The sequence below is a fragment of the Acipenser ruthenus genome, chromosome 3, assembly GCF_902713425.1.
Source record: "Acipenser ruthenus chromosome 3, fAciRut3.2 maternal haplotype, whole genome shotgun sequence".
Classification (NCBI taxonomy): domain Eukaryota; kingdom Metazoa; phylum Chordata; class Actinopteri; order Acipenseriformes; family Acipenseridae; genus Acipenser; species Acipenser ruthenus.
The window spans coordinates 81,854,390-81,878,101 of NC_081191.1; the positions used below are offsets into that span (position 1 = coordinate 81,854,390).

Below are 23,712 nucleotides of genomic sequence, written 5' to 3' on the forward strand. Positions count from 1 at the left end.
GTAAATCTGTTTGCCACAAGCGATACATATTATATACATACAGTACGATATGGAATAAGAATTTATATTTTAAATTCAACCCTTTCACATGAGAATCGTTTTCGCTTGAATAAAGCAACCAAGGCTACTTTAAGCGCCACATTACTCGGAACAATCAGCGTGTGAGTAAACTCCTTGGACAACTGTCATAAATTATGGTGGAAGCCTACATTCACAAATACGGCAAGACTCCTGCAGATTTTATTAAAAACTTGTAGAGGTGTAGTTGGGTGAAACAGAATATGAAGGTTACAAGTGGAGGGTTTCTTTTAAGGACCAAGGACAGTGGCAGTACACCATGCACCTTTTCTGTTAAAAATCTCTGGTCCCCTGGCCACCCTAATTACATCACTCTGATAGGACAGATACATTTTGAAATAATTAGATACCAGTTTCTGTTATAACAACTCATCAGATTTTTTAAATGCGTCTAACCATTCAAATCACTGCGCAGACGCAAGGTCTGAGCTCAGAGCGTGACTATATTGTCGCATGTCTTAGGCTATAAAAATCCAACAGCCAGGCTGCCTTTGAAGACATCAGTTTACAGGTTTCTTGACAGACTGCTAGCTGAAAGAAGGAAGCTTCGTATCAACTATTCACCTGCTTTAAGGTATGGGCATATTGTGTTCATATTTCTGTCAGTAGTTATTTATTTAAATATGTTATCTCGTGTGAAAGTGAACTAGAACTAAAACTTTTTTTTTGCATCGTTTTGCATATTTTTTAAATACAGAAAGGTTTAGAATTGTGGATGGTAAAGCTACACTATTTTGTATACAATATTAAAATGAGTATTCGTTTATAAAATGTAAAGTAAGACACACACAATGTTTTGTTTGAAATAAAGGGTTTGTTAATCGTAGCATGCAGTAGAAAAGGCACACTTTACTTACATTTTCAAAAGTACTTTTGTATTTTAAAAATTGCAAGGATTTCTTTCTTAAAATGCTGGATAGGTATATAGAAAATATAATGTAATTAGCACCGTCGTTAATAAATTATGGCGCTCGTAATGCAAACTGTTTAGTTTAGAATCTAACGACATTTTAAAGAAAAGTTGAACTGAACAGCAATGTATTCAGCTCAAAAGTAATGCGGGGTAGTTTTTAAAAAACAGGTGTATGTGTTTTATTTTCTCAGATTCCTGTAGGTCTCTGACATGAAGCTCTATTTGCTAGTTTCTGCTTCTGTCCTGCTTGTTGCCTTCCTTCCGCGTCATGAATGTAGAGCAATTGAGAGCCCGGGAGCTGTCCACTCCGGACCTGACGGCCAGTCTGATCTTTACCAGCAGTCTCTACCCATTTTGGTGCGACTGGGAGAGGAATATTTAATTCGACTGGGCAGCGCCAATCAGAAAGCACCACCGTCCACACTAAACTCGTCCCCCGGCGCATCGTCTGCTACCACCAACAGAGCATTGCAAGTGCAACTTACCCAGCGTCTTTTGCAAGGCAATGTTGGGAGCGTCAACCGGTTCTTGAGTAGCTATGGTGACCAGGAGGAAGATGCAGTGGAAAAGGGAAAGCGTTCAGAGGAGCCTCCCATTTCACTGGATCTGACTTTCCATCTCCTTCGTGAAGTGTTAGAAATGGCACGAGCCGAGCAGTTAGCTCAGCAAGCACACAGCAACAGGAGAATGATGGAAATCATCGGGAAGTAAATGAAGCTGCCAAATACGTCATGCCATTTAGCACCAAAAAAACACCATATTATTAAGTACCATAGTGCTGTTTTTCCATTGTTTGATTATTTTTTATAGCTTTAAATTTCAAAGTGAAAGGGAAAGTGCAGAGGAATTTTATTCCGTTTGATGGTATTCAGACTGTATCATAAATGCAAGGAAAATTAAACATGAAGACGGTTTTTTTTAAAATTTGTATAACTTGTAACAGTTAATACAAAAAACATTTTACACAATCAATTTCACTTTGTTTTTCTAAAGATTACCTATTGATATCTTTGAAGTAGATGATTGGAAGATATTTCAAGAATTCAGGTTGCGGTATTTAAGAAATGGATATATTCAATTTCACTGTACTTTACCATGTTTTAAGTTTGATAATAAACATAATATGAGCAACCATGCATTTTGTTTCTGTTGTGCAAGAGAATGTCTAATATTTATATTTTTTAATAAAAGCGTCAATATATGTTAACATTTTATTGTGTTCTTGCCTGCTAGCATTTTTCTTTCAACATGTGTGCAGTGTGCCAACAAGAATGAGAAATGTAAACAAGGTATCAACATGGCTGGTTTCACAGATCACGATGAGTACTCATTGTGAAGTATTTTAAATAAAGGTAATCATAGGACTAATCCAGGTTTATGAAACCAAACGCAAATAAAATCGGACACCTACCCTTATTACACACAACACATTTCATATAGCTGGTTAATTACTGGTGTATTCTAAAAAAAAAAAAAATCCACACCTTGCAGACGCGTGCCATTTAGTTTAATTAGACATACAATAAACAGTACATCGGGGGAATAGTTCATAGCATATCTGCCGATGTTTTGTTTTTTCTATGCAATCCTTTCGCAGTGGCTTCTAATCGAAAGAATGCGTTTATTCGGCGAGTGAGTTTAACCAGGAAAATGAGAAAACATGACGAGGTCCCTGGCCGCCTTTATCGTCAGTGTTTTGTTGATTTTCATTTTGTCCACTTGCCATGCTATCAGAACCAACCTGTAAAAGATGAGAACTTATGTTAAAACATACAATCTACAGCCCTGGTGTCCTTTTTAGTACGTATATTATCAAGTGGGCGTATCCTATTGTATACGATCAGTTTAAATATGGGAACTCTTATAAATTATTAGATTATAAATTATATTTTGAGCAAGTAAGAGATACATGTTATCTCAGTCCAAGTTATGGTAAGAACATGGACTTTAAAAAAGCTCAAAATCAAGATTTTTACATTCTAAATATTTTTGCTTTATTAAAACAAAAATGAGTATACATAATAACCCATTGCATAGCTGGCTTCGCCACAGTCTTCATTTTCCTTCAGTTTTGGAGAAGGGATGCTGTCAATGAGAGAGTAAAAGATCATCGGACTATTCTCCCGCTATGTGCACAAGTCCAATAAATAAATTATTTACTTAAGGATGTCTGTTTATGCTACTAACTCAGCATCGACCTAATGGTAATTTGGTAGAGGTTGGAGATAACATATCAATTATGCTCTCTATTATACGTGCCATGCCAATGCAACATTGCCACACATGATCACATACAATATCATATACAGCTATGGCCAACGGTTTTGCATCACCTAGAATTTTAGGATTGAGACATAATTAAAAATATATATATGAACATAACTTAGATATTTTAAGTAACAGAATGTAAACATTTTTTAATTTTTGTCATTTTTTTTATACTTGTACGGAAAACTACAAAGCGGTATGTAATTTACTATGTTAACGTAACATTATTTAGCAGGTTTCATTCGACTTTGTGAAGCAACATTAGTTAATTCTATAGGGTGATGCAAAACTTTGCCCACAGCTGCAAATGAAGATGGACGATGTCATGTAATGTAAAGAAAGTATTGTTACACATAATTCATAAAGTTATTGAAAATGCAAAAGGGGCATGCTAATAATTGCATTCCAGATTAAATTAATAAAACATACAGTACATTTATGCGAAAGCGCCTTTAGCGGACTTGCATGCACATTAACTCTTGTTCCGGCAAAAAGCTTTTGTTGTAATTTCTTGTTTCAGTAAATCGACTGCTGTGAATTACAGATGTTCTAGTTATATTGATTTGTAAAAATACTTTAATACTTTTGTCCTTGATAAAAATAGAACAAAAAGAAACATTTACAAAACCAGATTCTTTAAACGAACCTTTTGTTTTGGACAAAGACCAATAGCCATGTAAATGTACAGGTAAAAAAACAAAAAAAACACTGCATAAAACGGTACAGAATCGAATGCATAGCACACTGAATCCGATAGCCTACGTCATTTATCGTCCGTCATCTGGAAACTTAATACTTAAATAGTTCAGGTCCACAGGTTAAAGTATCAGAATCGGGAGGAATAAACTGTCCTTGTTTCTTTAGGTGCGTATGTATGATACATTTACTTTTTTACATAAATCTAGACACGCTTATCAAATGCATACTGTGACGTAGCTCTGTATCAGTTATAAAGTTTTCTACCTATAGAATCACTGCACTTGTCATACAACACAAGTCACGTGACAAAACCGCTACTGAAACTTAGAAGAAACTCAAACGTGTACCAAAGTAAAAATGTGTTGTTACATTAAGGAACCTTTTTAAAAGTGCAAATACAATAGGAAGTGTATAATATTTATTTGTGACGTTATAACAAGCTGTTTCATGACAGCATATACTTTTTTGTATTCCTCTCCTGATGTGCCTCAACGTTTTATTTCACTTTCTCACAAATGTGCAAATTCCATTGCAGACATCTGGCCCAACCTCTGACTTTCTATGCAATCAATACAAATATTCACAAAAATGTAAAGGGTCATATTATTGTAACTCTTTCAGAACCAAGTACATTTACAGAAAGACTGGCGGTGGCATTTTAATTATTCATTTTGTTCTATGTACAGTATATATAGAACATTTAAAGGAATCAGTGCACCCTCAAAGTTAATTTGTACCAAGCCATGATTTATGCATAACAATGTCTCATGTATTTATGAAGATAGTGTTTATTCATCCACCAGAGCAATGGGATATAAACTTTCAGTCTCAGGGCACCTCTCCATAGTAACACATGATCCAGCAGCAATTCTGAATATCAAATGTGCAACCTCTATCAAACTGCTCATTTTCCATAACATCTTGTAAGGTGGATATTTATGCTTCACATGACTGTTCATATAACACAAGATTGACCTAGAATCTGCAGTAGATTATACAACTTTCAGAAACCGTGTCAGCCCTATTGCTGCTCATTTAAATTCTCTTAGAGCACTTTCTGCGCACTACAGACTTACACCAGCCACAATGTTTTATTTTCATTCATGGTTTTGTTCATATTATCCATTTGACTGTCCTATAAAGTGTGCATGCAGGCTAATCTTCCATTATTATTCAGAATACCAGTATGTGTAGAATATGTAGCTATGTTGTGGAACATTAGTTCATGTAAGCACCATATTCCTAATAATTACTTTTCTCTGTCCTCACGCATGTGTGAGACGATCGTCTCTGTAGTCAGGGATTTGGAACACTTTTGATTGGCATGTATTAATCTGGCTCCATACTGTTAGGGACCCAGTGCCCAGCAAGTAAAAGGACATCTGGGAGGCACTGCACTTATGTGCCACCGTTGGCAGGAAGAATGTATTACGTACATGTGTAAAAAAATACCCAGAAGTGTGAAGATAAAACGTTTTAATGAAGATTGTAGCTTTAAAAAATCCAAGTGGGTTTATAGTAGCTATTAGGCATTACATTTTTTTCCTGGTTTGATTCTAGCTAAAACAAACATTTATGTTGGGCTTAAATGTTGTGAATTAATTACAAATAAACGGCCTGTTTCCAGAGCGAATAGGCAGATGGTGCAATACCAAATAGAAATACAGATTACTGGAGAAACCTTTTAAACTCCAGAATTGTTATGAATAATACTATATTCATAGGGCTGGACTGAAGTTTGTCTTGCTTTGTATCCTGATCTGCTACAGATACAGTTCCGCAGTAGGTGGTTATGAGAAGCATTGCAACAATGAGAGTGTCTGTTTAGTATCATTATAATAACAAATACATTAAGGACACAACCTCAATTTATTTCCTGTTACAGTAGTCTTGCTTTGTAAAAACTTGTGCTTTTCTGTCATTGCCCATGCCAGTGGTGTGTAGTATTCTGGATATTTCTGTCTGCATGAAAAACATGGAATAATAGTGGAATATTTCATTCCACATGCATTTCCCACAATAATTATTTGAATACTCCAGAATACTCAGATAGTCGAAATGCTGGAGTATTCTGAATACACCTGGCATGTAAATATCCTGACTGCTATGTTATCAAGTGACTTTGACACAACTCAAATGTCATCCTATTGGGTTTGTTTTAAGTCAAAGGCAAAAAAATAAGCCTGCCAACAATGTATTTCCATGCATTTTGACTTTAAAATTAACCCATGTTATCCTTCATATACCTATAGCTGGTTTTATAGCTCTGCTGTACCCCATAATATAATATCAGCTTTGTCTTTTGTTACTGAGGTTTGTCCCGCAAAGGAACTAGAAATCGTACAAACAAAAGGTGAGATACGAACTACAAATGAGTGCCATCTCAGACAGCATAATCTATTACTGCAGTGGTGACCAGGAAAAGCGGGAGAAAATAATAACTGCGCAATCATGATACACACTCACTGGGTCTTGCTAACATCCCTTTCCAGCTCTGTAAGTGCTCCCATTCCTGTGGCTTTATGTCATTCTCCTGTACATGGCTTGCTGAGGACAGCCACAGGACTGGAGGAACTACTGCACCAGAAGCACACTAAGTATTTCCAGTTCTATTAAAGGCATAATAAAATGATATTTTCAGCAGACATACCTGAGAACAGGTACAGGCTGCTAGTAATATTCCTAGAGGTTATTATATGGGTTATCATGTTCACTTATAATTAAACTCTTACCTGTTTATTTGCCATGCTTGCTAATTATTCCAGCAAAAACTGATTCTAAAAAAAAAAGTTCTCCAGGCTGATTGTGGGAATTATGTGGGCAGGCATGTCACTGTTATGCTTTGATGCTGGTGCCCATAAGTGAAGCATTGTGTATGAAAGCATATGTTAGTAATTCTGCTTCAGAAAAATGTTCTCTGTTGTTTGTTTTTTGTGCTATCAGTATTTAGCTCTTTTTTTGTATCAAATAAATTGTGAATCTGAGTAAATAGCTTCAGATTCAATTTTCATTTTGCTGTACCCCTAACTTTTTGCTGGTTATAGTCGGGGCTTATTTTACATTGTCAAATACATATTACAAATAAATATATTTGTTGATTCATTGCTGGGAAGCACATTCAATATAATTTAATATAATGTATTTTATATAATGAAAATGAATAGAAGTGATTTCATGAAGATCCATCTTGCTATATGGTTTCTGACAATGTCTGACTGCTTATTTCTCTTAATCTATAATGGGCATTAAAAATCTGGTCTTGCATGTGATGTTAGTGAGGTCTATTTTAGGATCTATAGGATAACCAGGAGGAAACCCTGGAGATATACATCTCATTTTCCAAGGGGGCCCTGGCAAGAGAAGGTGCCAAGAAATGACATTATAAAATCAATGGCAAAAAGAGACAAACCATTCAAACAGGACAAAAACAGTTAAATAATTATATAAAACAGAAATATAAAATAAAAGAAGAGAAAAACAAATAATTCCAATTTACATGATCCTGGTCATAGTATTTACAGGATTTACAACCCTGATAAGATTTTAATTGAATATGATTTTAAAAGGTATTTTGAAGAGGCCATTTTTATGTTTGAAAGCAATTCATTCTAAAGATAAGATGCCTGACATACAAAGGAATGTTGGCCCATATTAGATCTCAATTTGGGGATTTTTAAAAAGGTAGGCACATCATTTGATCAGTGCATGGGCAGAGTTACATATCTAAGGTAACTTCGACCATTTCCAATGTAAACCTTATAAACTAAACACATAAACGAGACAGACTTCCATTCTCCAGACTAAAGTTTCATGGAGAGCACAGTGGTGCTGGTTATAATCTGCACTGTATGTAGTGATGTTAGTTAACAGGTCTGACATCTGACATCTGATAACGAGCAATTTCCTTTTTGTTTTCGTTTTCTGCAAACCGCAGTTGCGATATCCTCAATACATGTTCATGTTTTGTGGTGTGTTCTGCGTGAAACATTTTAATTGTTTTGTTTTGATTCATTCTTTTAAAAGTGTTATTGAACCAAACAATATTAATAACATTTTTTTTTGTAATTCAAATCAAAAGTCAACCTTCTGCTGTGCCTGGTAGATAGAAGGGTTATATTGTAAGGGTCTATTAAGGAGACAGTGTTTAGAACTGCCATTGTTTAGTTCTCATTTCATTTATGGCTTTAAACAAGCAATGTAATTGTATTGAGCACACACAAGCAAGAGAAAGAAAGAAAAAAAGAGAGCTATTTCAAAAGACTATGAGTAACCTTTGGAAAAAAACTGCAGCAAATCAACCTGAAAGAGTAAGGAACTTCAGATGACATTTTTTTTTTTTTTTTTTACTGTTTTTTTTTTTACAATGTTTGTCACCATCCTGGGTAGTTCTTATTGCAATTACTCAGATACTGTTTTTTTTTAAAGTCTGTATTAAGGCTTTGTAATGGGGGGGGGCATGCGTGGTACTGCAGGAAGGGGGCAGCAGCCTCGAAGATCCGCCTGTCAGTCATGGCAGTGACACGGAGAGGTGGGGAAGAGGGTGTGTTGGCTTTCCCTCTCTCTGAGTGGCTGAGAGGCGGGCCTTGGGGGATTGCTCGGCCCATAAATACTGCGCTTGGTTATGCATTCGGGTGGCCGTAATTGGGAATACACAGAGACGCTGGCTGAGAAGGACAGTGTAAACCAGGCAAGAACCCAGTGGTTGGAGTGAGCGACCAAAACAGGCAAGCACGGCTGAGGAAGACAGCCAGCAGTAAATAAACCATTTATTAAAATATACTGTTACGTACCCGAGGGGACGTGTATAGTGATAGGGGAACCTTGGACACCCCAGTGTATAGTGCATAACAGTGTAGGACAGAGATCCTGAGCTGACCAGCTTAGCGGCAGTGGGGGCGCTGCGTAAGCAGCACTTCTATTTTGTAGTTTTATTACTGTGTTTTATTTTCCCTTTTTATTTCGCCTTTTGCTTTCATTATTATTTTGCGCACCTGCGAGTGCGCCGGCATCAACCGGACTGTATACGTGTTGGTAACTGTGGTCCTGACTACCGTTGCCGGTATTCAGGCCACGGACAGCAGCTCCCTCTGCAGGCCAAAATAAATCAATGCGCTGGAGCGGCGTTTCAACTACAGTTCGATCTCCTGTGTGTCACTGAATTGCCCACCACCCTTCCACAGGCCCTTTAACTATATGTTCAACAGCTGCTCTTCAGTTCTAGTTGTCTGCCATGACATATGACATATTTATGCTAGATCAGCTAAAGTGTGTTTATATTAGCAAGTGCCTGCACCTAGTGCACAGCTGTGTATTGCCAGCAGAGCCAAAGAAAACTTGAGCCAAAATAACAAATCACTAGATTGTGCCGGCTCTGGCTTCTACAAAGATACTTTGTCCGAAGCATTCCATGCATACATGGCAGGCTACTGGAACAGAAAAGCAGCTCTTAAACGCCCGGAAGCACACAAAAAGCACAGTGCCTATGTAATTGCAATAAGAACCACAAGGAATGATTGCAAACATCACTGAAAGGTAAAAAATAAAGAAGAAAATACAATTTGAAGCTACTTACTCTGAAAGGAACAGGACCACCTTCTGAAAATGATTGATTTCTGGGATAAATTGAAATGTATGACGTTGATAAGGGTCACAACAGCAGTCTGCGGATCAGCAGTGAGCATGTTGCATTCAGTTTTACTAACAGGAAATAATATTTCATCGACTAGAAAGCCAATTTGCAATAGACGTGTCAGCATGCTTATAGTTCTGGCTACTTTTATAAGATCAAAAACACTTTTACGACTATTACAGCAGCTACACCATTCTGTGCTTGCTTTACAATATACAGTATGTACTATAGTTTCCCAATTATTTTTAAAATGGCAGATCCACAACTGCAAAAACAATTTTGTTCCAATACATTTTCCATTACAGTCCAAGTTTTACTTTTCTTTTTAAAATAAACTGCAGTTAAACTACATCTAAGTGGGATTAGTCAGCACGTAAAAACAGAAATAAATCTCCTACCCATAAGTGTTTCAATCATGTACTGAATCTGATTCCAAAGCTGATGTAGTATGAGAAACAAGGTCAGCATTGTGAGACAGAATGCAATCCCCTGTGAGAAAACAAGATACTGATGCTTCATGGATGCGAAGTATTAAGAATCAGATGTGTTGCAACATTTAAAAAACGTATAACGTAACAAAATGAGACGGCCATCCATTCTGCATTTAGTGGCAAGTTTTTCATTGGATCTTAACCCTGCATTATTTTGTAAGATTGCTGAAGCAAAAACGTTTTCATGTTTCATGTAATGATTTGTACTAAACCCTGTTGTTTTAATTCAAACTTGAAACAGAAAAAAAGTCAGTTCATAATACTTGCACTGCCTGCCTGCAAGCAACGCAATGCCAAATGTCACAAAGAAGGCAAGGAAGAAAATAGCTTTCAGGGCAGTTATACACTCCGAAGGCCATGTTTGGAATCAAGTGCAAAGGCAAGGAAGTTTAACTCCGTAAAACCAGCAAAAAAACAAAAAGCAGTTCATTATCTGTTCTGAGCAGTTTCTTTCTTGTTCTACCATTACAATTGTATTGCCTTTACATTTTCCAAATAGGGCACTAAGAGTTTTATACATTTCTGCAACATCTGTGTTTAACAGTATTTTGTCCATTAAAATGAGGACTTTATATACAGAATTATGAAACAAGCTTAAGCACTTAAGCAAGCTTAAGCAAGTCACTTGTAAAACTAGCGGGGAACAGTATATAGAATAGAATGGAATAGAAGACAAAGAGTAATCCATATTAATAAGTGCTCCAAGAGTTGCACCAATGAAATGTGCATATCAGAAATTCCAAACACTGGGGTCTATTTTAACGACCTCAACGGTGGTGGTTCTTTAACATAGCCCCACCAATTAACAATAAAAATACAGTGAAATGAGGTTCATTGCATTTTCTAGGGTGACAGTATTCAGATCCACTGCTGTTCAAATCATTACACTGTGGCTAGTATTGGCTAGTCCCTACAATAAGCCTTCTTTATAGCAGGGCTGTTTAAGGCCATGAATGGACTATAGCAATTGAATGCATTCTTTGTAAAGCTTTTGTGCAATGGTCTTCTTTCTTGTTTTTACTGACCTGTGACATAGCTGCAGCCGAGTTAGATTCTTACTGTCCACATTTGAGCTCTCTTTTACTGCTGCTGCCTTCTGCTTATCCCCTTCAGTTGACACTGAAGCTCCCAATTGACCAATGCCTTCACTTGAGTCAGAGTGGGACTGTTTGCAAGCCCTATTTGGGGTCTGTACTAACTACGGTACAACAAAGAATCTGCAGTGGCTTCTGTTGAAAGCACTCCTGTCTCCACCGCGCCAAGAGCCACACTCTGCTCAATCACCCCCTTTAATCAGGACATATGAAGTGAAACAGATAAAATGCAGACTCCCTTTTGGTATCAGTGCCATAGCATCACCCACAGCCTCACTGCATTCAGTATCTGTTTTTAGAAGACTTGCAATGTAAAGAATGTTCCATGGTGAATTAAATTAAAAATACACACCCTACATTTTCTTGCAACTAAAACATGCAAAATGGTATCAGGTATTTGTGTATGATGTTGCTTTGATCTGAAATGGAGTTTTTATTCTTCTTCATGTATTATTGTACCCACTGTATAGAAATACAATTTTGCATAAGAAACTATTATTGTTATAAGAAATATATTTTTTTAAAATTTGGATTACCGGGACTGTATATGCTTTTCCACCGTGCAACAGTTTTTTGAGTTGAATTAACTATTTTCCAAGTCACAGCAGGGCGTGGTTGACTTGATTAGAATAATTTGCAAAGCCATTGTCTGATGCACACAGCTCCCAACCTCCAGGGCATTATATATGCACTGACACTAACCTAGGGCACCAGCACTCAGCGCCAGCTCACTGAAGGGCCATATCATCAAAGGGCCGGTAGTCTAAACTGTATAGTCAAACAGGCCAATGAGGAATGGTTTAAAAAAACAAACAAACAAAAAAAAAAACACAACATGAAGGCTCCAACTCCACACCAGGTTTGCATACTGCTCCCTACCATGACTAACTTTAATATCCCCGTAATCCTCTCCTCTCATTCCCGTCATCTGGCTTCTCCCTGCCGCTGCAAATCTAACTCCTCTAACCTGATGTCCCTGCCTCTCCTCCTTTCCTCTGCTCGCCCCCCCTGGTAACGTCACATGACCACCGTTTACTTTTGTTTCTGTTTTGTGAATAAAACCTTGTCGCCTGTGCCGACGTTTTCAACTCCACCTCCCATGTCTCTCTGTGTTGCTTAAACAGCGGTGACCCACGCACGTGACACGTGACACGTGACATGAGACCCTGTCACATCCACTTATTGTACTTACTACTTGCTCTTAATGGAATTTACTCTTATAACCAAATATTTAAGTTCAACATCTTAGCCGTAATCACTCTCAAATGTAATTATTTACTGTATTTTTATTTTCTCTCATTTGAATTTTCTCTTACTACTGATTTTATTGTATTTTATCACTGCTATTATCTGTAATGTGATACTTTGTAACAACTGTAAGTCATCCTGGATAAGAGTGTCTGCTAAGAAATATAATAATAATAATAATAATAATAATAATAATAATAATAATAATAATAATAATAATAATAATAATAATATTACATGGGTTTGTGACCTGTGCATGCAAGGTTTAGTTGCATTCCATATGAAGTTATGTGGTATTAATCCACTTTAGAGTAGTTGAGAATTTAATTGTACACAAATGCAAGCACATAGGTACCAGCTTTATTTGAAACAATCAGACAGGTTAACTGTGAAAAAACACTTGCTGGCATAAGAGCTGACTCCACTACACCTAAGAAAGAACAAGCCAGAAGTTAGGTTTATTTGCGTTAAGTTTCACATAGGTTTTATCTTTATAATTATGTTTTGAGGTTATGGAGGATTATTTATTTTGTAAGCACTGGTTAGTGAACAATATAAAATATAGATGGGAGAGTGCAAATCCCCTGCATAATATCTGATTCATGAGGTTTTATAACTATTTAGTTGACGTAGGATTAGGTGACAGACTCAGTAGGTGGCACAATCCTCTATGGTCCCAAATGTCACAGATTCAAATAGTTTTTGAGGGTAAGCTGGATATATTATCTCCACCAACACCCCAGCATGGTGTGTGTAGTCACACGATTACTGTAAGAAGTGCTGTCCTTTAGATTAGAAATAAATAAGGGAAACTGTCCAGACTGAAAAGACAAAGGCCAAACAGTACTTGTCAAGTAGCAGCGTGTGCATTGAGTTGCATTGCCTGCCCCTTCCCCATGCCTGCATGGGAAGACAGCAGCTATGGGAGCAAGCATGCCCTGGAATATAAAATACCATTGGTCAATCAATATAGATCATGTGACATGCAAAGCTATGATGTCATTACCTCCTCAGGCATATCGGCTGGATGAGGCGGAGATTCCCCAGTGGGAGGGCAAGCAGCTTCGGCAGCGGCCTCACTCTTCACTGCCATCTGCTCCGACTTTGTCACCTGCGTCTCTGTGGCTCCCTCTTCTCCGTCAGACTGTTCAGGCTCCGTGTGGACCTCCTCATCTCCCTCTCCTTCCTCCTCTTCTCCTTCCTCTGCCTCCTCCTCTTCCTCCGCCTCTTCCTCTGTAGTTAAACCAGGTGTATACATTAAGCACCACGTTGAACAAACATTACCTGTCTAGTGCAAACAATTCCCAGTTCACAGACCCAGGAACGCAGGCATTTGGGGTAAAAACTTTGGCTCTATTCGAGCAATGTAAGTTTTTGAAAGCATGCTTTCTACCGTGAGTTGAACACACAAAATGTTTTGGACAATGCCCAGTTTGTGATTAGTGTCTGATTAAGGATAACAAATCACAAAAACCTGGAAAAGACAAACCTGTGTTCACCTGAAGAATGCTCCAGTAGCTATACATTGTGGTCTATGAAGTCTATTTTTGTTTTTGTTTTCTTTACCTTTGATAAAATCTATACTCCGCAGTGCCTTGCCTTCTCTCTCAAAATTGGCTTCGAAGTGATCCATATTTTCATAGCCACGTTCCACCTTTTCAAAATGTGATATGTCAGAGGCTTCAGTAATTCTGAAATGGTAAGAAACCGAGTATTGAGTACTTCTGCCTCTCAGGATGTTAATTGAGTAAAATGTTAGAGGATAACTTAATAGGAAACGACAAAACTTACTTTTTTACAAGCGGTTTAGCATTCTGTAAAATAAAAAAAAAAACATATAATAGAGTAGGTCAGACAACATTACAGTCAACACATGCTCATTTTACACTAAGTAAAGAAAACAACTTTAATACTCAAAGCCATCCTAAATAGTAAATCAGCCCATGTTATATTAATGGTATATAAGGGTTCTCCACCAGCCTGCTTTATGCCTAAAACATTACATTTGAATTCCATAATATGAATAATATTATTACTTTTGTTGTAAGTGGGTCATTTCTGACCAGGAGATGAGTGGCTTCTTATCTGTGAATATGCATTGCTAGGAAAAGTCCACTATTCACTCATTTAGAAAAGGAATAAGCATGGTAATAAGTATTGTTGTGCCTTTATAAATACTGTACATCCTCCTTTGGACAAAAAGTGTTTTTTTGAGCTTTTGAGCTATTTTAATGATCTAATGTATGTTTATAAGTGTTTTGGTGGCTATCTCTAATCAAGTTCAGAGTGTATTTCTCGCACTTTGCTTTGTTAGGTCGAGTCTGTCATACAAATACGAGATAAAGTACACTGTCAGATGTATTCGAGGTAGCCACCAGACACTTATAAATGAAAACCTGATATTAACGCACTTGATCTGTTCATACAGAACCTGTTATGGTTTAAACGTTTTGAATGCTTTGTCATGGACAGTGCGAGATCTACACTCCAATGGGGATGTGATTTCTAATCAGGTTTTAAATACTGCTGCTCTTTATCTCAATATTAATTGGACAAAACTGTCACCTGATAGTTTATAGATTTAAGATGAATAGAAGTCTATGATATAATATATTTCTTTTTTCTCCTCTGGTAAATTTTTTGTCATTTATTAAGTCTTTTATGATAAAAAAAAACAAAAAAACAATAATAATATATCAAAAATAAACTTAGGATGATTTTCCATTGAGGTAGGCTTTCTCACCTGCAGAAAAAGAGCCATTTCGGGCTCATCCATTGACTGTATTCCAGACTCCACCATCTTGGACACTGCCTCCAGATGATCACCATATTTCTTTTTCAGAGTCCGGACGTACTGGAGCTTCTCCTCCTGTTCACTTGTGATTTTCTGAGTCATCTCTCCTTTCCTTTCTTCCAGGATTGCATACAAGAAATCAAACTTTTCACACACTTGTGACTTCTGTCTCCTGCAGTTATCCTATTGAACAGATTTTTAGATTGAAATATTTGTTTTGTTGAAAGAAGGTCGCTAATGCTATACGTAGAAAACAAAACCTACAGGAGAATGGTCCAGACATATATAATGACACCAGAACAAACAGCTGAAGAACAGAATGTTTTTTTTAATGGTAGTGCAGCATGAACTTAAGATTGAAAATATTTTTTCATTAGTAGGTCTACTGTACCATAGGTTCAATTCTACTTTGTTTTTTTTTTGTTTTATCCAATTTCTTCCCTTACTAACACAATTTTAGTAAGAAAAAAATTAAATAAAATTTTATTTTCAATAATGTCAGTATTATAGTGTATTCTAAGTACTGTCATTTCATTTTCAACTTTTGAAGAAAAACGTATGTATTATATGTTGTATTTATTTAGTTTGCTTGGTTTCTGAAGTTAGCATTTTTCGAATCATTGAACCTAATTTACATGTGAAGTTTCATTCACCTTATTTGAATAAGAATTTGTTTTACTGTTTCTATCTTAAATTTATTTTTTGATTAGGTAAAAAACCACACCAGTCTGTTGCTGGCGAAGCTGGTCCCATTTCTCATTAATCAGAAGTTTTTTTTGTTTTTTTTCCTAACACATACATATATGATTTTCTTGTTTACAGTTAATATATGATTTATTAATAATTAAATCAATATACTTGTATAGTGTTTTATCACTGATTAAATTCTTAAAATCTTTAAAATTTCAACCAAAAATTTCTGTGGGTAGCACTGGTGACGAATATTATTTTACTGTATGGGGATATTTTTTCAGAGAATTCTCATCACAATTACTTTTTGCATAATCACTGAAGTTTTTTATTTTTGAATTTGTGACAATCTCACTGCTATTTACCTTCAGCTGGTTTCAAAATCCTGTTATCAAGCGAGTTTGGATGTACAATCATCACATAGTGAAAACTGCTGAATGAATCGACCAAAACCCTTGTCATATAATAACCACACCGTGTAACAAATATTATTATTTTTTTGGTTCCTGGGTAGTAAGTGTTATTTCCTAATTGCTTATTTCTCAAAAGTATAGAAAATGGCTATTATTCCCCACAAACTTTGCTTTTGTGACCAGGACAGTGATATTTTGAAATTGACCTATTTTCCCGAACATTCCAGATAGATTCAGTGCTGAGTAAACTTGGAGTAACTTCTAGAACTTTCTAGAACTTTCCAGTAATATAAATAGTAGTATAAATACAGGGGCCTTAAGCCCACCAGTTCAGTTTAGTTCCAGCTGCCTAAGTGGATACATATCTGCATTTTTCTGAGATGGCATCAAGGTCATAGGAGACTTCAAAATGGTGGCATTCCTGATGGGTATCCAAGGCGGTTTTACCAAGTTTCCCTGCTATCTTTGCCTTTGGGACAGCAGGGACACCAAGGTGCACTACCACAGGCGGGACTGGCCACAGCGGACCGAGTTCTCTGTGGGGAGGAACAACGTCAAGTGGGAGCCACTGGTGGACCCCCGGAAGGTGCTGATTCCACCACTGCACATCAAATTGGGCCTTATGAAACAATTTGTCAGAGCTCTAGATAAGGAGTCGGCAGCCTTCAAGTACCTTCAAGACTTCTTCCCTAAGCTGTCTGAGGCAAAGGTCAAAGCCGGCGTCTTCGTCGGACCACAGATAAAGAAGATCCTGGAGTGCAATGAATTCCCCAAGAAGCTCACTAGTAAGGAGAAAGCGACTTGGAACAGCTGTGTCGCAGTGGTTCGGGGCTTCCTGGGCAATCACAAGGCCGAAAACTATGTGGAGCTGGTTGAGACTCTGGTGAAGAACTACGGCACAATGGGCTGTAGGATGTCCCTCAAAGTCCATATCCTTGATGCTCATCTTGATAAATTCAAGGAGAACATGGGAGCGTACTCGGAGGAGCAAGGCGAGCGCTTCCACCAGGATATACTGGACTTTGAACGCCGCTACCAAGGACAGTATAATGAGAACATGATGAGAGACTACATTTGGGTGCTGATTCGTGAAAGTGATTTACAGTATAATCGTAAATCTCGAAAAACTACTCACTTCTAAATCTGTTGAAGTCATTTTTGTATTACTTTAGTATAAATACATGTTAATTTGGATTCATATGTTGTTTTTTTCTGACTTTATGTGAACGAAAAGACACAAATTCGCCCGTTTACTCATTGGAAATAGGTAAATTTCAAAATATCACTGTCCTGGTCACAAAAGCAAAGTTTGTGGGGAATAATAGCCATTTTCTATACTTTTGAGGCATAAGCAATTAGGAAATAACACTTACTACCCAGGAACAAAAATTGTGTTACATAGTGCCATCAGAAGACTGTTATCACACCATGTAGATATTGCTTAATTATTCATAATTAAAACAATGCTGAATCAGGTTTCCTAAGCCACTCACTACACAGACCCACACTGACAGGAAATGCAACAGAATCACCATAGCAATTTCAGAGCAATTTTGAAAACTATAAAAATAAATCCTATTTTATTTTACATGTAAGGGTATATTTTACCTCAATGGTTCTGCAAGACTCTTCCAGCTGACTGATTATCCCCTGAATTCTGTCATTGTTGCCAACCAGCATTGCTATCCCATCATTTATTTCAGACTGGGGAGAGAAAAACAACACAGTTGCAGATGAATGGAGAACTTCACCAGTGTACATTCATACACATTGGTTATGATTCATGTTTTAATGATAAACGGTGGTCGTATTAATCAGTAAATGTGATAACACCTACTCTATAGGAATATAGGAATCAGCTACAGCGCCCTTTATGGCCCATGATGGTAGCCTTGGAATGTCAAGATCCATTCTTTGGAGCCTCCATTAGCCAATTTTCATTACTATACCTTAATCACTCTGTACATAAAATATATTCCATACGTTTTCATTATAAATATTCAATTTAATTCATTTTAACCCTATACATCAGTCATTTTAAGGTAAGTATAAACTTGCTGAGTAAAAAAAAAGTTACTGCTAGCATAGCATTCAATATTTCAAATCTTATATATCTTGGTAAAGAATTTCCTTTCTCCAGGTTTTGATTGCTTAAACACTGAGATCCCAGTACAACAAGGGTTTGTAAAACAAGCCAACCTTTTGCCTTTGGAAAACCTTATCCAGGGGAGCCACCTCGCAGTCTTTATGAGCTCCGAAGACTTTACATAAGGAGCATGTGGGTGTTTCACACGTCACACAGTAGATGTTGATTTTCTCATCTTCGTGCTCTTCACACATGGGCTGGTCACGTTTCCTCTCAGGGCCCGACTTACTACTACTGAACAAAATGTTGTTTTGTTAGAACCGATAAGGAATCTATGGAAGCCCATTAGTATCACAAACCAAAAAAATATTTTATTGCATTACAAGACAATATTGCATTATTTCACATTAATATTACGTTATTTCACAATAATTATTCTGTTACTACGAGATAGTTTTCATCAGCGATAAAGATGTGTACTTATTTTTAAGCAAAATGAAGAGACTGAATGGGAATAGTGGCATGAGTGGTGTGAATTACTAAAACTAGCTATTTATTGCGAAATAATGCAAAATAACGCAATATTATCTTGTAATAACACGATAAGATGTTTTTTTCTTTGTGGGGCTAATGAGATTCTGTAGAATACATAACATAAAAAATATATATTTTAGCTAGATTTTATTTTTTAATTTCCTTCGATTAGTATCATCCAATATGCACTGTATGCAAGCCTCTCACAAAATTGAAATGTTTTGATTTTTTTTCCAACTCAAGATCAGCTGTAGTCCAGATACTGTATTTATCCCAATCAGGTACAGCAGAACATCAGAGTTATGAACACCAAACTTACGAACAGCCCAGTTTTAGTTGGAAGTCACTCCACAAACTGCAAGGTTAACCTGCTGAAATGAATTCAAAGACAACCTGACAGCCTTATCATACTCAACAATGGGAATATGGTATCAGGAAATTGTCAGAAATATATATAAAAAAAGGTCAAAACCAAAATCCAACAATTTTCAAAGGTGAAAGACAGCAAAGCAGATGTATCGTACGCAAAACTAGCTTTTCCCTGACATTTAAATTTGTGTTTTTGCTACAGTTACAATTTGACTAGTAAGTTAAATTTAGCATTTTCCTATGTATAATACGGTTTTAAAGCCTTTCAGACCAGAAGTATGAGTATTGCATTACTGTGCTGTATCCTTGTATTATTATCCAGATTAAGGCTGTAGATAGCAGGTGAACACATTTATTAAAACCATTGAAAACTCATGTTCAGAATTACAGACATAACGAACAACCTCCTTTCCAAAGGTGTTTGTAACTCTGAGGTTCTACTGTACTAATTTAATTAACAGAACTGGCTAAGTATTAATTAAGTCATTTAGGATTTGACTAAAACAAACCTCGAGGGCAAGAGTTGTGAACCACTGTTCTACACAGTAAAATAACATCAAGTTAAAACCTTTTCACATGGGGAAAGTTTCCAACAACTACAGCTTAAAAAGTTGCCTCGACTATTGTAGCTTGGATTTTTTAATGAAAAAAACTAAACTAAAAAAAGGAATTACATTTTTTAATACCTTGCAGTGTTAGCTTAATCAGGGTCAAACAAAGAATGGGCTTGTGAATCCTGAATGAGAAGATGCTGGGATGCAGTTCCTCTGAGACTGCAATGAATCTGTTCCTTTTTCCTTTCATTCATAATTTATAATGCCGCCAAAGCAGCTTCCTTTGAGCCTTACAGTACAGTCTGCAAGGTGGAATCTTTTCAACTTCTTGAAGTTCTGATAATTGTACTTTTGATTCTGGTTTTAGTTTATGTTGCAAAGTATACGCATACTTTGTGCACCTCTCATATAAAGACCAGCAAACTATCACCTGTCTACCTGTGCCTTGCAATATGTAGATTTTGTAACCAGAGCAAGCCATGGGGACGAGCCATACCTCCTCGTAAACACGCTCAGCCATCATTGTACTTCATAAGCAAGGTTTTAGCAGTTGTCAGATAGCCAACAGAGGCTATGCCAGCAAAAGCACAGTATTTAGGATCATCCAGAAATATAAGAAGACTGGAAGCTGTAAAGATCACTACCTATTTCAAGTTTGAGAGATAGATGGCAAGTTGTGTCCACTTACTGCGACAATGGAAAGAAGCAAATGGAAAGAGTGAAGGCGTCTCTTGGAGAATGGTCTGGTGTCAGGGAGGCCTGCTAAGAAGCCCCTTCTAAGCAAGAAAAACATTAGAGATCGTCTGAGTTTTTTTTTTCGCTTACAAAGACTGGATCAAATATGACTGGGCCAAAGTAATTTTCTCTGACTAGTCCCCCTTCAGCTGTTTTGGAAACCGAGGTGGATTAAGAATTCGAAGGCGCAAAGGAGAAAGATACAATCCAGAATATACCGTCCCAACAACGAAGCATCCACAAACTGTCCATATCTGGAGATGCTTTTCTGCCAAAGGCACAGGATGCCTACACATTTTACCCAAGGGGACAGCAATGAACAAGGACTGGCACCTGAAAACACTCCAAGACCACCTCCTTCCTACGGCTCAGAACCATTTTCTGTGATTTCTGCTTCCAAGGTGACAGAGCCCCTTGCCATGGAGTCAGACAAGTGAATAAATGGTTGATGTTAACTAAAAGATCTAAATGATATAGTTTATTTTTTTATTATGTCTCAATCCTGAAATTCTAGATAATGCAAAACTTTTGGCCCTAGTTGTACTTGACGCTCAACTTGCAAATAGTTAATACTACAATAGATGGGCCAGCAGTTAAAAGACGATCAAATGCCATACTTAGAGTAAGCTGTCAAGTGTTAGTTATGTATAAAAATTAAAATGGAGCAAAATTCTAAACCTTGTCTAAAGAAGCTGCAGAATGTGCACAATTTTAATGACACTACTTATGGGCCTTTCATGTTTAACAAAGCATGCATTCTTTCAGCACTCCCTGCTTTTGTGATACAGTATATATCTATCTATATATCTATATATATCTATATATATATATATATATATATATATATATATATATATATATATATATATAATTTTTCTAAAGAAACAGAAGTTGTATGTTTTAAATTGGAGTGAAAAAATGACTGAAAAGGAAGTACTGTGGTCTAAAGGTTAGTGCCAAGGAATAGGTTCTAATCCTTTCCCCGTCACTAACATGCAGTGACCTTGTACAACTGCTGCCTAATCACACCCAGCTCTAAAACTTAAAATCAGGATCATGTAACATATACATATAAACGGAGCACCATTAAAAGTACACAAGATAATGAATCTTTACACTGTATTCGGTATATTATGACAATGAAAAAAATGATGGGATTTCTCCGAGTCCAGATCAAGCCCAGTAAAGGCACTTTGTTGAATAATAAACAATTAGCTGAGCAACAGCAAATATCTCTGCCAGTACCAGTTAGGGACAATCCTCGGTCTCCTCACATTCCTTTTTGATGGGATGCAGCAAACAACAGCCAAGCAGTTGCAGGAGTCTTATATGTAGTTGTGTAATATAGAACATATATCCTACCTGGTAGACTCCTGTTTATACAAATCAATGATATTCTCCACCAGAAGGTTTCTTTGCAGCCCGTAAACCCCATGTCTGTCCAAGACCACTTCATGCCTGCAAGAAGGGCATCGGAATCGACCGCCTGCAGCCACTGTGTTGCCTCCTCTGGTTGGTAGGTAAGGATTAGAGGCCTGTGGTCATCAGTGGGAAACCAGCACGGAACAGATCAATATAACAAGCTGGGGATCAACACATACTGTGCTTTCCTCATGCTACCCTATGAAAACAACCTCGATATTTACAACTGCTAGTCACACATAATCTGTAGTTTTAGTTTCCTCTTAAGGAAATCTAAACCAGATGATGTAATGATATTCTTGATAACATTAAAAACAAAGAAAAAAAAATCTGTTTTAAAAAAAAAAAAAAAATCACAATCACTTGATTAACATTTAAAGAACTAAGGTAAATAAATGGATAATGTAAGCACAAAATACTATGGCTAGTATTTATTGAAGGAATTAATTTGGAACAACACCTACCTGGAAAATATCATTGGCACATTTTCGACAAAGGTTGTGCTGACAAGGAAGAATGACCACCGGTTTGCTAAACATTTCCAAACAGATAGGGCAAATCAGTTGTTTCTCCAGGTTATCCATGGTTTGCTGCTCTTTGGAATACAAGTACTCCAGAGAAGTACTCATTGCACAGTTTAAAACCACGCAGAGTTCGGGAAAAATACTTTTTAACAAAACGCTTTCCGGTGGGTTTCTTTCCTGCCAATAATTTGGAGTCCAGATTGAGATTGAGTGTCCTCAAGAGTTTCTCTACATTGTTTAATGGCCGGGGGTCTGCTGGGTGTTAGGGCTGTTTTTAGCAGCAGTGACGTCATAGGTTGCCATGCTGACTTGTCCATATATGAAAATGACAAGAGGACAGATTCTTCTGGCAGCTGTTACACTGGGAGCGCTGGAGAGATCAACATTCCTGTTTCAAAGAAAATGCAGCCACTCCAGATATTTCAGGGGGACCAACAGCTGAAGTCAACTTTCAGGGCTAATTTAAAATGCATTGTCGTTCAACCGGGATATGCTGTACTGGTACTACTGTATACATTTCTGCGTGTATAAAATTTCCATTTATGGAGACCTAATTAAAAGATATATTTTCTTAAGTTTGTCTTTCTGTTGACTTGGATAATTTATACTGTAGAGTAAACGAAGAGATCCTTGCTAGAAAAAAATACATTTCCAGATGCTCTTAAAAAAAAATAAAACCATTTACTCTATGATTAGCTATTCCTGCATATTTTTTAAATTGAATACAGAAATTCCAGACTAAAATACATACATGAAGTGCAATGTTGTCTAAATATGACTAGGCTCTGCTGGGTTATTTTTAAAATTATTGTCAGATTTAGTCTGCCACATGCTCTCTGGCTGGGAAAACTAAATGACGTTGAACTGTTTTTTTAAGCACTCCGTCCAAGTACAGTATGAATCAAATTCACTGTAAGCTGCATCAAGCACGCTCTTAAAATAGAAAAGCATGGCAATCCTACATTTAATTCTAAAATAAGCAAGTATCTCTTTCTATGACACACATTCGTACCAAAATGCAGGTTTCATAATTTGGGTAAAATTAACTCGGAGATGGTCACCTTCTGCACAAGGTTTTTGTGTGGATGGGGCTTCCCCATCCAAACTTCTGAACAATTACGGCTTTGCCCTCCTATAAATATACACAGGGGCAGGGGTACCCCGTTCTAAA

General features: G+C 36.9%; 2 protein-coding genes across 5 annotated transcripts; one reads left to right on the forward strand and one right to left on the reverse strand.

Annotated features, from left to right (window-relative positions):
- The first annotated feature begins 158 nt into the window (after positions 1 to 158).
- LOC117394966 (corticoliberin-like) lies at positions 159 to 2,203 on the forward strand. Its single transcript, XM_033993758.2, has 2 exons — positions 159 to 652; positions 1,183 to 2,203. The coding sequence occupies exon 2, from the start codon at positions 1,202 to 1,204 to the stop codon at positions 1,700 to 1,702; it is 501 nt and encodes a 166-aa protein (XP_033849649.1). The 5' UTR covers positions 159 to 652; positions 1,183 to 1,201; the 3' UTR covers positions 1,703 to 2,203.
- A 278-nt stretch (positions 2,204 to 2,481) lies between these two features.
- On the reverse strand, positions 2,482 to 22,801 carry LOC117394866 (tripartite motif-containing protein 55-like). 4 transcript variants are annotated; one of them, XM_059017350.1, is made up of 10 exons: positions 22,482 to 22,801; positions 21,958 to 22,130; positions 18,517 to 18,697; positions 17,926 to 18,021; positions 15,164 to 15,397; positions 14,212 to 14,234; positions 13,987 to 14,111; positions 13,427 to 13,653; positions 3,018 to 3,076; positions 2,618 to 2,732 (listed from the first exon to the last, which is right to left on the reverse strand). In XM_059017350.1, exons 1-9 carry the CDS (start codon positions 22,644 to 22,646, stop codon positions 3,047 to 3,049), a joined length of 1,254 nt encoding a protein of 417 aa, XP_058873333.1. In that variant the 5' UTR covers positions 22,647 to 22,801; the 3' UTR covers positions 2,618 to 2,732; positions 3,018 to 3,046. The 4 variants fall into 4 exon arrangements, with proteins under 4 accessions (XP_033849414.2, XP_033849415.2, XP_058873333.1 ...); XM_059017355.1 differs by having other exon boundaries at positions 2,646 to 2,732; positions 3,010 to 3,076; XM_033993523.2 differs by lacking the exon at positions 3,018 to 3,076 and having other exon boundaries at positions 2,482 to 2,732; positions 22,482 to 22,800.
- Positions 22,802 to 23,712: the final 911 nt, after the last annotated feature.

Excerpts from the sequence above, each read along its gene's own strand:
- LOC117394866 (XM_033993523.2), bottom strand. The coding sequence starts at position 22,646 with ATGAGTACTTCTCTGGAGTACTTGTATTCCAAAGAGCAGCAAACCATG. Across the intron at positions 18,022-18,516 it reads AGGTTTTCCAAAGGCAAAAG|TCTGAAATAAATGATGGGAT; the intron begins GTTGGCTTGTTT and ends TTCTCTCCCCAG. Across the intron at positions 14,235-15,163 it reads AAATGGCTCTTTTTCTGCAG|AATGCTAAACCGCTTGTAAA; the intron begins GTGAGAAAGCCT and ends TTTATTTTACAG.
- LOC117394966 (XM_033993758.2), top strand. The coding sequence starts at position 1,202 with ATGAAGCTCTATTTGCTAGTTTCTGCTTCTGTCCTGCTTGTTGCCTTC.